This window comes from Solanum tuberosum, unplaced genomic scaffold, assembly GCF_000226075.1.
Source record: "Solanum tuberosum cultivar DM 1-3 516 R44 unplaced genomic scaffold, SolTub_3.0 scf00072, whole genome shotgun sequence".
In the NCBI taxonomy this organism is placed as follows: domain Eukaryota; kingdom Viridiplantae; phylum Streptophyta; class Magnoliopsida; order Solanales; family Solanaceae; genus Solanum; species Solanum tuberosum.
In genome coordinates this window covers 1,949,575-1,963,111 of record NW_006238999.1, presented here as the reverse complement: position 1 = coordinate 1,963,111, position 13,537 = coordinate 1,949,575, and the positions used below count along the sequence as shown (strand labels likewise).

General features: G+C 31.8%; 1 protein-coding gene and 1 long non-coding RNA gene across 2 annotated transcripts; one reads left to right on the top strand and one right to left on the bottom strand.

The window, feature by feature from the left end:
- Positions 1–416: 416 nt before the first annotated feature.
- On the bottom strand, positions 417–1,097 carry LOC107060313 (uncharacterized). Its single transcript, XR_001473259.1, has 2 exons — positions 972–1,097; positions 417–649 (listed from the first exon to the last, which is right to left on the bottom strand). It is a non-coding gene; the product is annotated as an uncharacterized lncRNA (long non-coding RNA).
- Positions 1,098–5,775: 4,678 nt separating this feature from the next.
- On the top strand, positions 5,776–13,061 carry LOC102586468 (two-component response regulator ARR1-like). The gene is made up of 6 exons (XM_006345914.1): positions 5,776–6,183; positions 8,113–8,265; positions 8,385–8,771; positions 11,023–11,099; positions 11,259–12,371; positions 12,460–13,061. Exons 1-6 carry the CDS (start codon positions 5,997–5,999, stop codon positions 12,532–12,534), a joined length of 1,992 nt encoding a protein of 663 aa, XP_006345976.1. The 5' UTR covers positions 5,776–5,996; the 3' UTR covers positions 12,535–13,061.
- The last annotated feature ends 476 nt before the right edge of the window (positions 13,062–13,537 follow it).

Sequence of the window (13,537 nt, the reverse complement as noted above, 5' to 3'; positions counted from 1 at the left end):
GCGAAATCAGCCCTTATTCAAAAATAACTTTTAAACAATGAATTTTAAATTTAAGAAATTTATTTTTTGCAATATTAATTTATCCAGGTGGCTATTATTTATCCAGGTGGAAATCCACATCACCAATTTAGACAGCTGTCGCGCGCGTGTAGTCCCAACAGGAGTAGGTGGACGAAAAAGGTGTACGCGACGGAGGAATAAACAAGTTCGGGGGGGTAATTAAAACGAAATTTAGTTTAGGTGTACACTGTATAAAATGCTTCAAGTTCAGGGGGGGTAATGAGTACTTCTGCCTAAAATAAATAAACTGTATTTTGGTTATTTAGAATTGAGAATGAATACGAAATCAAATATCATTAGGACGAATACAAAAATCAAATCTAAATACAAACTATTTGGTATACAAAATGATATTGTAAATACAAAATAAGCAAAATAAGATAAAAACTTTGTTTTACATATGCAATTAGGATGAATACATAAATAAACTTATTTTTGTTATTTAGAATTGAGAATGAATGGACAATTAAGAACTTCTATTCAACAATTGATTCATCAAGTTCCATGGATTCAAGAAGAGTCTTTTTGGAACCATCCATAGAGCGGCGGCGGCGGAGATCTGGAACCCGACAAGGAAACCGTGTGAGCCCTAAATCAAAATCACAAGAAAATCGAAAAAATTTATTTAAAAGACTAAAAATCTGAAATACATAAATATTTGATGATTATCTAACCAAACTCACATTCTACTAAATCTGAAATACTAAAACAAAATCATAAGAAAATCGAATTTTTTTATTTAAAAGACTAAAAATCTAAAACACATAAATATTTGATGATTATCTAACCAACTCACATAAAAATCGAAAAAATTGACGGAAAATCCGTAATATATAAAACCCCAAAATACAAGATAATCGGTGATTTTAAAAATAAAAGCAACATAAATATCACTAAATAATCAAAATTACCTTTAACAATTGAGATATTTCTTGAGTTAAGTTAGAGATTTGTTGAACAAATTAGGAAAACCATTCATAATTTGTATTTCTTGACCTGCAAAGAAATTTGAAGAAAGAGAAAATATAAAACTTGAATGATGGGGGGAAAAGAAACGTGAATGATGGGGAAAGAAGATTACTCGGTATTTTTTTTTTCTTTTTTCCTTTTTTATTCATTATGGGTTTAGAATTTGGTCCAATGATGGACTGTTTTGGGGGGAAAAAAGGGTAAAATAAATAATAATATTTGAATACAATTATTTTGTAAAGTATTGACATTTTGACATTTTAAATAAATACTTTAAAGTGTAGTTATTTTGACTAATTATGTTAGGTATGTTGACTAAATTGCTAATTTTCCCAAAAAAATGTTAATCATGTATAAATAATAATATTTTCCGCCGAAGGGGTTCAGATGAACCCCCTAACTCTATGCTAGCTCCACCTATGCTTATACTCCAAACCGTTTCGCATAATAAGGGATAAAAGGAGTATTTATTTCGTTTGGTACATTGAGAAAGTGAATGTAACTTCTTATTTTTTCTTATTTTTCACCCGATATTCAATACTTACATTGTGATTCGACTAACTTGAATTTGAACTCGCACAAAAAATCTTGCTTTGACATTGAAGCGCTCTATTGAAAAACGATTTTATATTCAGAGTTTGAATTCGAGACCCGTCTACTTGGTTGATTAGTCAATGCTCTATAGTCTAGAGTATAATGATGGAGATGCTAGTATAGTGGGCCTACAAATGGGCCCATCTCAAAGTACTCTTGGGTCACTTGGCCCTGTTATAATTTCGGCTATGTTTTGAATCCTTACAATTGGTGTGGGCCCATTAACCTACCATTTACCCGCACCGCCACGTGTCCATTCTTATTTTGTGTTTGACTGATCATAAAATTTTAGAATGTTAATTTGATCTCGGAATAATTTGAGAGACTTTCCTTCGTGTTTAGTTCTATAACACTAATCTCTTTTTTGGTTTGTAATTTTACGTTTGCATTTCTTATTTTTAATTTTAATAGCTTATCAAAGTGTGAAATTGTGAATTTACTTTCTAGGCTAGGAAGGGGTATGGTCTTAAAAGAAATTTTTATAATTTTTATATTGCGATTCGAGTTTCTGAAATTTCTTACAATAATTTTTATATTATGTAATTTACTTCTTATTTAGTGTTCGAAAAACTCGATGAAATAAATCAAGAATAGTCAATATCATATATTATATAGTTTTTTTTAGCATTTGTGTTGTGATAGGTGACAAACGCACGCATATGCAATTTCTCCACTATCCAAAAAGCTTTTGGTGTAATTTTGGTGTTTGTGTCCTTTTAAACTTATTTGAATGGAGTTTTTTTTATAATATATGTAGTTTCTCAATTTTTTCAATTATTTATATACGACATTAATTATAACTTGTTTGGATATTTGTTACATGTAGTATATTGCATATCGTATTATTACTTTAAATATTGTTATTTAAATTTTTATTGCATTGTATTATTAGATTCATTGTTATGTAAAGATGATATGTCTCAGTTTATGCAATAAATGATATATTGTGGTCACATCGTTATCTTATTTTTTCTCATTTTACTACTATTTATTTAATAATTTTATTTTATATTTTATACTATCTTTTTTCTTAATAATAATTTTATTTGTATCCTACTTCTTTTTTTATATATATATAACAATGTAGGTTTTACTTTTCATTTATTGGTGTGTAACTTTATATATCGACTAAAGACAATATTATCTATCCAAAAGTTATCTTCATCAAAACAATGTAATATAAGACATTATGAAACGATACGTAATAATTATCCACACAAGATGTTAATTAGATGTGTAAAACACGGTATACCATCAAGAGGTGTAATGAGCTGTTCAGTAACCTTTTTGATAAAAAGAGTGGTAACCCTTTAGTGGACTTATTCAACACAAATTTAAATTAATCGGATCGGTAAATTTCAAACGTAATTTTTTTTAAAACATATCAATATATTTTTTTAAATTTTGGCGTGAAGGCTCACTGCCACACATATTTGTTTTGCCCTTAAAAGCATATAAACATTCATAAAAAGCTAAGCCCTCAGACTCCTTTTATGACTTCACTAATTAATTAAATTTATTAAAGTGGATTTTATTAAAAGATGAGAAGAAATATAATAAATTACAATTAAAAGTGAAAAAAAACATTATTTTTTTTACCTCATTATAGTTTTAACTGAAATAATCTGACGTGGAAGTCTATGAAAACAGGCTTTTTTGGGTATTTTATGGGAATTAATTCTTTTATAGTTATGTTTTTACTTTACTCATTGGAATTGAGAAAAGATTGTTTGAGAATATACTGTTGGTCTTCTGTTTGGCAATGATTTTTTTTTTATCATTAAAAATTTCAAATACAACTTAAAATTTCTTATCGTGAAATTTGATTATTGATGGTTTGTTTTTTATGCTTCGATTATCACATTATTTTTTTGATATTATGATTTTTTTAATACTTTCTTCAATATTTGTTTTTATCTTCCTTACCACTATGTTCTTTTGTATGCATTATTTACGTCGGTAATTTTCTGAAAGCAACTTTTCTATCTACATAAATTGTAGAAATAATTTTGTATACACTCTATATTTTCAGACATTATTTACGAAATTTTACTAGATAAGTTGTTATTTTTGGTATAAATCTTCTTGTTTGGGAAGTAATATATATATCTTCAATAATGAAGTAATCCATTCGTTTCAATTTATTAGTCTTTTTTAGAGTCCATTGTAAGAAAACGTTTCCTATTGCTTTATTGAGTATAACTCTTTAATTTTAAGTTTTCATATGATATATTTAAGATCACACAATTATAGACATTTTGGTTCTAGTTTCTTTATTTAAAATCATAAGTTTTAAAAATATTTTTTACTGTTTAAATTTTCGCACTAAGTCAAAACTGGATAATCAAATTAAAATCGATGAAGTAATAACACTAGAACTATTCATCAAGTGACATCATATAACGAAGTTGGTTTCAACATTTTTTATGGGCTATTATTTTATTAATGTTAATTAACTATTTTATTCGTAAAATAAAAAAGAAAAGAAGTTAGTTATCAACAGTTGCTAAATTAATATGTAAATAAAATTAACAATTGTTTATGTGGTATTAATTAGCTGTGATTTTGCTATTAGAATCAGATGAACAATCAAAATGGATTTGTCAAATCAGAGACAGCTAATAAATTATTGTATTAGGATAAAAAAAATAAAAAATCAATTCAATATCATTGTAGACCATAGTTTTAATTAATTTCCTTATTTATCCTGTTACTATCCTTATTTTATTATTGTTTTCCTTATATAATATAGAGTTATGGACCATGAAGGTATTAATTAAAATAATAAAGAAGTTTGAGGAGATGTCACAACATGCAAAAGAAAATAAAAACTCATTTGATATTCAATATGGGTATTGAAGTCCGATTAAATTTGAATTCACACATTGCATGACTTATTTCTGAGGTCGACACTCTATATATAATTTTGCTATTTAGATAGAAGGAATTTTAACCACTTCGCACAACCTGCGATATTACAAGAGTTTATGCTATGAAATATTCAAAATAATTATTTCTAGAATGATTAATTGTTTGTTACAAATGAACCACGTTACAAAATCTTTATATTATTGATTAAAGTTGTTTAATTTATTTATTTTTTGGTTAATAATTTGGAAAAAATAAGTTGTAATAAGAACCAACCTACAAGTTTGACTTAGAGACATGTTGTTGAGTAATTAATGAGATCAAGATGCAATCAAGTGCTTAACAATAATTTAAACCTAATAACTAATTCAACTAACTCTTAACAACTACAAAAAAAAAAAACTTATTTAGGAAAAAATAGAGTATAATTAGATGAACTAAAGAAAGAATTTGCAAATAAAGTGCATTTTTGGAAGTTCTTATTTCATTTTTTTCCTAATAAAAATAACAACCTCCTTATTTATTAATTGACTTAAATAATACAACAAAATTTACTCTATCAACTAAAATATTGATTCACTTTGACACTATGTTTTCCTTCAAATAAAAATATGATTTTTTGGCTATAGTAAAACACTTTTACAACATCAAATTCAGAATTTAAACTTTATGAATTTCGTCAATAATTTCAAAATACCTTATACTAATAATTAAGTTCATATAAATACAAAATTTGAACAAAAACTATTAAATTCACATAAATCATAAGTTAAAAACATACACTTCAATTAATTTTACGAGTTACCTGCTATCCTAATATGGTAATAGTCTAATAGAACCTAAAGTTACAGCTAGATTTGTTTTTTAGATAATGGTCTACTATTAAAAAATAATAATTCCCTCAAACAATAATAAAATTATTACTCCATTATGATTTAAAAAATACAAAAAATAATTTTAGCTGGTGTGGGGTTATTTAAGCTCATATATGAGCTGGATCCACACTCAATGGAAAAGACCCCACAATAATTTATTACTATAAAAAAAATATTTATTTAATTTTTTTTTATAAAATTGGTAATACTAATAATTATTTTAATATAACCAAGATAAAAAAAAGAAAGAAAAAAGTTTGACAACTCCAAGCACAAACACCCATGTTCTTCATACCAAAATATATATATATATATATATATATATAAAAATTGTAATTCTCATCCCCTTGTTTCCTCTTTTTGTTCTTCTCTTCCTCTTAAAGCCAAAAAAAAATTAAAAAAAGATTTTTTAAAATTTATTTAATTTTTTTATAAAATTCTCCTTGTCTCTCTCTTGAAATTTTCTTTCAATAAGTTACTGATATGATTCCTTATGGATGTACCAATTAAGATATGTACTACTAACTTTTAAGATACTTTTGTTCTTGTTTTGGGGTATTTTTTTTTCCAATATTTTTTACTTTTTTTTATGTAAATTTGTTGAAAAAATTTCAAAAATTTGAAGAAAGTATGAATCTTGGTGTTGGGTCAGTGGTGAAAACCATGTCTGGTGCTAGTTGTAGTGTTTCTTGGAAATCCGGTGGTAGTGATAAAGTTTCCGACCAGTTTCCGGCAGGTTTAAGAGTGCTTGTTGTAGATGATGATCCTACTTGTTTAATGATCTTGGAGAAGATGCTTAGGAATTGTCACTATGAAGGTACTAAAAAATTCATCTTTTTTTTATGTTGTGTAAATTATGTGTTTTGTAAATCAAGAATGGTACTTTAGATGTTTTTTCAAGAGTTGACCTTTTTATTGGTGCTTGTTAGTTAGTAAAGCTTAAGTCTTTGATTTTTTTTGGCTTTTTTATGTCGAGTTTGAGCTTGTGGAGAGGATAGTGGATGTGTTTTTTTTAACTTAATTTGGTTGGTTTTGAGTATGATTGATGTGTAGAATTTGATTTTCATGAGATTTGGAAATGATAAGTTCGGAATTCATGATGGAAAGAAGAGTTCTTTTTGGATCTCATATGGAAACTTCTCTTTCTGCTTCTTAGTTTATTAAAGTTGAAGTCTTTCTACTCCTTAGTGGATGTGTTTTTTTAGTTAATTTAGTTGGTTTCTTTGGATTTGAATGATAGGATTAACTAATAGAGAGTATGATTGATGTATACGATTTGATTTTCATGAGATTTGGAAATGATAAGTTGGGAATTCATGATTGAAAGAAGAGTTCTTTTTGGTTCCCCTATTGACCTTCTCTTTCTGCTCCTTAGTTTATTGAAGTTCGAGTCTTTGTTGTTCTTTTTATCGTTTGATGTTGAATTTGAGCTTGTGGAGAGGATAGTGGATGTATTTTTTAGTTAATTTAGTTGGTTTCTTTGGATTTGAATGATAGGATGAACCAACATAGAATATAATTGATGTATAGGATTTGATTTTCATGAGATTTGGAAATGATAGGTTTTGAATTCATGGTGAAAGAAGAGTTCTTCTTGGTGCTCCTTAGTTTATTAAAGTTCAAGTCTTTGTTCTTCTTTTCTTGTTTTATGTTGATTTTTGAACTTGTGGAGAGGATAGTGGATGCACTTTTTTAGAACTTAATTGGTTAGTTTCTTTGGATTTGAAGGATCGGATAAACCAATTGAGTGTATGATTAATGTATAGAGTTTGATTTTCATGAGATTTGGAAATGATAGGTTTGGAACATGGTGAAAGAAGACTTCTTTTTGGATCTCCTATTGACCTTCTCTTGCTGCTCATTAGTTTATTAAAGTACTACTTTTTGTTTTTTATGCTGAATTTGAGCTTGTGGAGAGGATAGTGTATATATTTTTTTACTTAATTTGGTTGGTCTCTTTGGATTTGAAGGATAGGATAAACCAATATAGAGTATGATTGATGTGTAGGATTTGATTTTCATGAGATTTGGAAATGATAAGTTGGGAATTCATGATTAAAATATGATCTCTTTTTGGATCTCGTATAAACTTTCTCTTGGTGCTCCTTTTAGTTTATTAAAATCTTTGTTCTTTTTTCTTGTTTTATGTTGAATTTGAGTTTTGGAGAGGATAGAGGACGTGCTTTTGTGCTTAATTAGGTTGGTTGCTTTGGAGTTCAGAGGCGTGTAGGATTAAGGATTTGAAGGATTGGATAAATCAATAAAGAGTATGATTGATATAAGATTTGATTTACACGAGATTTGGAAATGATAGGTTGGGAAATTTCATGAAGAAAGAAGATTTGTTGTTGGATCTCCTATTTACATGTTTATCAGGAACCCTAAACTTCCTCAATTAACTTTTAGGGGTCATTTGGTACGAGGGATAATAATCCCAAGATAAAATGCAGGATTATTTTATCATGTGTTTGGTTAGGGGTATTAGCTAGTTCCGGGATTATATACTAATAATGATGGGAGGAGTTAGTCCTATATATATGTTGGGATAACAAATCCCATGGGATAACTTTGTCTATCAACATCGCCCATACCAAACGACCCCTTAGGGTCAAGTGAAGTCTTTCATTTATGACCTTGGTCTGAAATAGAATGTTTTAGGCTTTTGAGAACTTGTTGTTGTTGTTTGTTGTTATTGACTATTCATTGTTTCCGCCCACAATTCATTCTGATTTTGTGATTCTTCCAGTCACCAAGTCTAATCGAGCGGAGCATGCATTATCAATGCTCCGGGAAAACAGAAATGGATTTGACATTGTTATTAGTGATGTGCACATGCCAGACATGGATGGTTTCAAACTTCTTGAGCATGTTGGTCTGGAAATGGACCTCCCTGTTATAAGTGAGTATCCCGTTTCATTTAGTAAAAACTGTATTATTTTATTTTTCAAGTTTTGTAACTGCTGAATGCTGATAGCGTACTAATTGATGGTATCTGATTTGGGATTTGTCATTGGCTAGTGATGTCTGCGGATGACAGTAAGGATGTTGTTATGAAAGGTGTTACTCATGGAGCATGCGATTATCTGATCAAACCGGTGCGTATTGAGGCTTTGAAGAACATTTGGCAGCATGTGATTCGTAAAAAGAAGCACGAGTTGAAGGACAAAGATTTTGATCAATCAACAAGCGTGGAAGATGGAGATCAACAGCAGAAACCTCCAGAAGATGTTGATTATTCATCTTCAGCTAATGAAGGGAACTGGAAAAGCTCAAAGAGAAGAAAGGAGGAGGAAGATGAAACTGAAGAAAGGGATGATTTATCTACATCAAAGAAGCCACGCGTGGTTTGGTCGGTGGAGCTTCATCAACAGTTTGTACAAGCTGTCAACCAACTTGGAATTGACAGTATGCATCTCTTGGCTATTTCTTTACCTTAATATTTCTATGTAGCTGTGGTTCCATATTGCTCGGAACTTGGGGTATTTCAGGTCCAGGGGAGTATATGCCTATTTATGATCTTTAGACCTGAAAAAGGAGTTCTTCCCAGCTCAGCTAACCTTGTGGTGTAACCAAACTTGATATACTCCCTCCATTTTAATTTGTTTGTTTGGTTTGACTTGATGTGTAATTTGAAAAAGAAAAGAAGATTTTTTAATCTTGTGGTCGTAAACTAGTGTACCAAAATGTCCTTTTATTTTGTGGTTTTAAACAAGCCATGTGGAAAGTTGAAATTAAACAACATACCAGTGTCATCCCACAAGTGGGGTTTGGGAAGGGTAGAGTGTACGCAGACCTTACCCTTACCTTGGAAGGTAGAAAGGTTATTTCCGTTAGACCCTCGGCTCAAGGAAAAGCATGTCAAAGAAATAAGGGAGGTGAAGAACTCATGGCAAAATCCTATAGTTGCCAAAAGAAGAAAGAGACATTCTTTTTTAAACGGACTTTAAAAGGAAAGTAAGACAAACAAATTGAAACAGACGGAGTACTATTTTGCTAATGTTCCGTCCTTTCTTACATCACCAATTTCAGAAAAAAAAAGTTCCTTCTTTTCTTTTCTTTCCTTTTTTGGATTTTTGGCATTGGGAGGGGAAGAGGATGTTTTTGAGTCAGAGACATCATTCCATTCATGTGATTCCTCATCAACGCAACTAGCTCCATCACTGAATTCCTGGTTTCATTCAAGTCTATTCATAAGATCTATAATTTGTTTCAAGTTGTTTAGCTTTTAGACCAGTTGTTTTATTCTAATTTGTGATTCCCTACTGCTAATTACCAAAACAAAAAAAAAAAATTTATTGTTTTTAACAGTCAATAACACTTTATCAACTATATTTATTGTCTAGTGCTGCCCTTTTAAAGACAGTATATGCCTTAATGCCTTGTTGTCTACATTAATGCACTCCCTAATCAACGTAAAACGCTGAACCTGGGGTTTGCCTAGCTTCAAGGGGACCTGACAGATGTGTTATTTTTTCCTTATTCTTCATACTGGGACTTGTACCATATTTACATGATTTTTCCATGTTTCTTGGGATGTTACCATGAATTTATGAATCTTTGTCCATTTCGCTCCCTCTCCAGAAGGGTGGAGGTTAAATTGACACCATTACGTTGTTAACATGCTATCTTTGTTCACGCCTTTTAGTTGGTCATCTTGAACCCTTGTAGAGACAAAGAAGGGGCACTTTGAACAGATTACTTATAATAACAATAAAGCACACATATGTTTAAGGACAGGGATTACTATTATTTCCAGTAGTTAGATTGACGATTGAAAACTTTTTTGTAAGGACAGGATCAATTAAAACATTGGGCAGGCAAAATTGGGATTGTGGGAGAAAAGTGGAAACCATGAGGTACATGAACTAGTCAAATTACCTTTGCTTAGTCAAAAGTTCCTAACATTGTCATCGCGTACACATATTTAGTGTTAATCAAAGGGGACATAATTTATGTTTGACATCCATGCTCCGTCCTCACTCTTTCATAATGGGAAGGAGTACTTGACTCTTGTTAACCACTTAATTATAAGTGGTGTATGAAGACATTGGTAGCGGGTATTACAATAATATCATTCACTTCACACTCCAATGTCCTTAGTGTGTGGTTTAGTTCAAAATCTGTGACCGCTCTTTATCCAAAATGTGTCCGGGCCAACTTGTGCGCACCTCGACCATTCCACTGCATACCTGCTACCTCCCACTAGCACAATTACTGTGTTACTCTGCTCAACAAGGTTTAGGTACATGGGAAGATTCACCTAGTGGTTTTTTTGTCTTTATTGGGATTTGAACCCTAGTTTTATTGCAGTTTCTTTTTACTCTCAACCATCGGTGATAAAATAAAATGTTCCAGATTCTATAATTCCTGGATATGATTGGAGGCTGTTTGACTTGGTGATATCGGTAGTTGGTATCACAAGAATAACGTTCATCTCTTTCTCTCGGGTGTCCTTAATATTTGATAGTTCTCTAAATTTTTGCGTGAGGTTTAGTTCAACATATACAACTTTTCTTCATCCAAATTGCTTAGTCTAACTGTATTGAAGTGTCTATTACCTTAGAAATGGGTTCTGCTGAATAAGAAAAGAATGTTTGCCTATATTCTAGATACTTACTTGTATATTCTTCGTTGCTAATTCTGGCTATGATTTCAGAGGCTGTTCCCAAGAAAATTCTTGAGCTGATGAATGTTCCTGGGCTAACCAGAGAAAATGTTGCTAGCCACCTACAGGTCTTGAGCAACTTTACTTCTTCCGTTTTCAAGAATATATGGTTTCATGCACAATTAGTTGATTAGTGGAAGACTTCATGTTTGTTTTGCAACATGTAGTTGATAATATTTCTTTAGTTTCTTAGTAAAGTGCTTATTGGTCGTAATCATGTACTGCAGAAATATCGGCTGTACCTAAGGAGGTTGAGTGGTGTATCACAGCATCAGAATGGACTGAATAACTCATTCATGGGACACCCGGAAGCAACATATGGGACGATGACTTCTTTCAATGGGCTAGAGCTTCAAGCTTTAGCTGCCACCGGTCAACTACCCGCACAAAGTCTTGCTACCCTCCAGGCGGCTGCACTAGGTAGGTCTGCGACAAAATCTGCAATATCTATGCCTCTAGTAGATCAAAGAAACCTTTTCAGCTTTGAAAATCCCAAGTTGAGATTTTCCGAGGGACAACAACAATTAAATAATAGCAATAAACAAATTAACTTGCTTCATGGGATCCCAACAACCATGGAACCGAAGCAGCTGGCTGATTTGCACCAGTCCTCACAGTCCTTTGTGGCTATGAATATGCAAGGGAATGCTAGAATGCAACAAAACAACGCTCTACTAATGCATATGTCTCAACAACAACAACAATCATCTAGGGCTCAAATGCTAAATGAAACCAATAATGGTCAAGTTTCACGGCCGCCATTGTCCATGTCACAACCTGCTGCAGTCTTATCACGAAATAGCATTGTTGACAACGTACGAGGGCCAATATACAATCCAGTCTCCCAAACATCTTCAATGGTAGATTTTTCGCTGAATCAAACTACAGAGTTGCAAAACAACAGTTTTCCTCTTGTGAGTAGTAATTCAGGAATGTCAACTCTGACATCTAAAAGATTGCTTCAGGAAGAAGTTAACTCTGATATTAAAGGATCTAGAGGATTCCCTCCTGGTTACGATATATTTGAAGAGTTGCATCAGCAAAAAACGCAGGATTGGGGTTTACCGAATATCGGATCAAACTTCAGTGCGTCTGATCATTCAAGTATACCAGGAACTCTAGATGTCTCACCGTCCATGTTAGTTCAACAAGGTATTTCTTCAATGAAGAAGAATGGACAAAATGGAAATTATCCTATGGGTGGACCGCAACTTAACCTATTTTCTGGCGGAAATTTGCTTCCTGTTAAAGCTGAACAACTTCCTGATACGAGCTATCAAAATACATTTTTTCCGGAGCAATTTGGACAGGATGATCTCATGAGTGCCCTTCTGAAGCAGGTTAGTCCGTGTTTCTTGCTTCAGAATCTTAATTCTACAGATGGCATTCTATTTATTTGCTAATTTGCATTTTATGAATTTCCAACAGCAAGAAAGTGTCGGACAAGTTGAAACTGAATTTGGCTTTGATGGATATTCACCATTGGACAATCTTCCTGTGTAAGACGCGAAAAGAGCGTAGTTGCTGTAAGCTTTCGCTTTGTAACATATAATTCTGAGTCACTAGTGTACATAGTTGTCTTTACAGCTGATCATTGACTTCTGTGAACAAAAACGGTGGAGTTTCAGCTCGTCATTCAATTCTTGATGTTGGATTCTCGTCTGGCTGCATCTTCCGGTCTGATTCTTGATTATTGTGGAATTAGACAGCATTCATGAAGAAAAAAGGGTAATTTGTGTATGATACTTCTGCATGGTATCGCAAAGGCGTACATGCAAAGTTTTGACTTCTATATAGCTAGTTGAAATTTAGGACAATTTGCACATCCTAGAAGTTATTTTGTGGAGATGTTCTGTTTGTGGGATGCTACGCGTTTGGCGTAAGGATTCTCTTAAAACGTTCGAGTTATTTACTAACTGCAATAACCCAGTTTTATTTCTTCTATTTCACTTTCTGGAGTTGATCTTGATGTACAGACTAAATTTGGATTGCCATAAACTGCAAGTCTCTGAGATTCTTTTAGTTGCTCATTTAGCTGATCCTTTTTTTTTTTTTTTGCTTACCTTCTTCTTTTATACGAGTTGTTGATTTGAAAGGTATATTTTCTTTCTAAAGCTTGGCTTTCAACCTTATTCAGCTAATAAAACTAAAAATATGTTTTGATCTATTCACTACTCTTTTATGTGTTGTTGCTGGGTTTTTATCCATATGTGAAGAGGTGCCTAAAGTTGTCTTTCTATGACCTATAAGTCACGCGTATGAGCTGTGTAAGAAGTCACTAGTGCTTGCATAAGGATATGCCATCAACATTGCAGCACAAACTAGTGGCCGATCCATGTTCTTCATTAAGATAGCCAAAATATGAAGAAGTAAACACACAAACTAGCTGAAGAGGTTGAAATTTTACAAGTGGGGTTGGGAAAAGGTAGAATATGCACAAATCTTACCAATCACTCGTGAAGGGGATAGTTTCCAAAAGATTCTTAGCTCAAATACTACAAATTCT

Bases quoted from the DNA above. Each gene is read 5' to 3' on its own strand.
- LOC102586468 (XM_006345914.1), top strand. From the start codon at position 5,997: ATGAATCTTGGTGTTGGGTCAGTGGTGAAAACCATGTCTGGTGCTAGT. The intron at 8,266-8,384 runs GTGAGTATCCCG...GTCATTGGCTAG, and splicing joins AATGGACCTCCCTGTTATAA to TGATGTCTGCGGATGACAGT. The intron at 11,100-11,258 runs GTCTTGAGCAAC...CATGTACTGCAG, and splicing joins ATGTTGCTAGCCACCTACAG to AAATATCGGCTGTACCTAAG.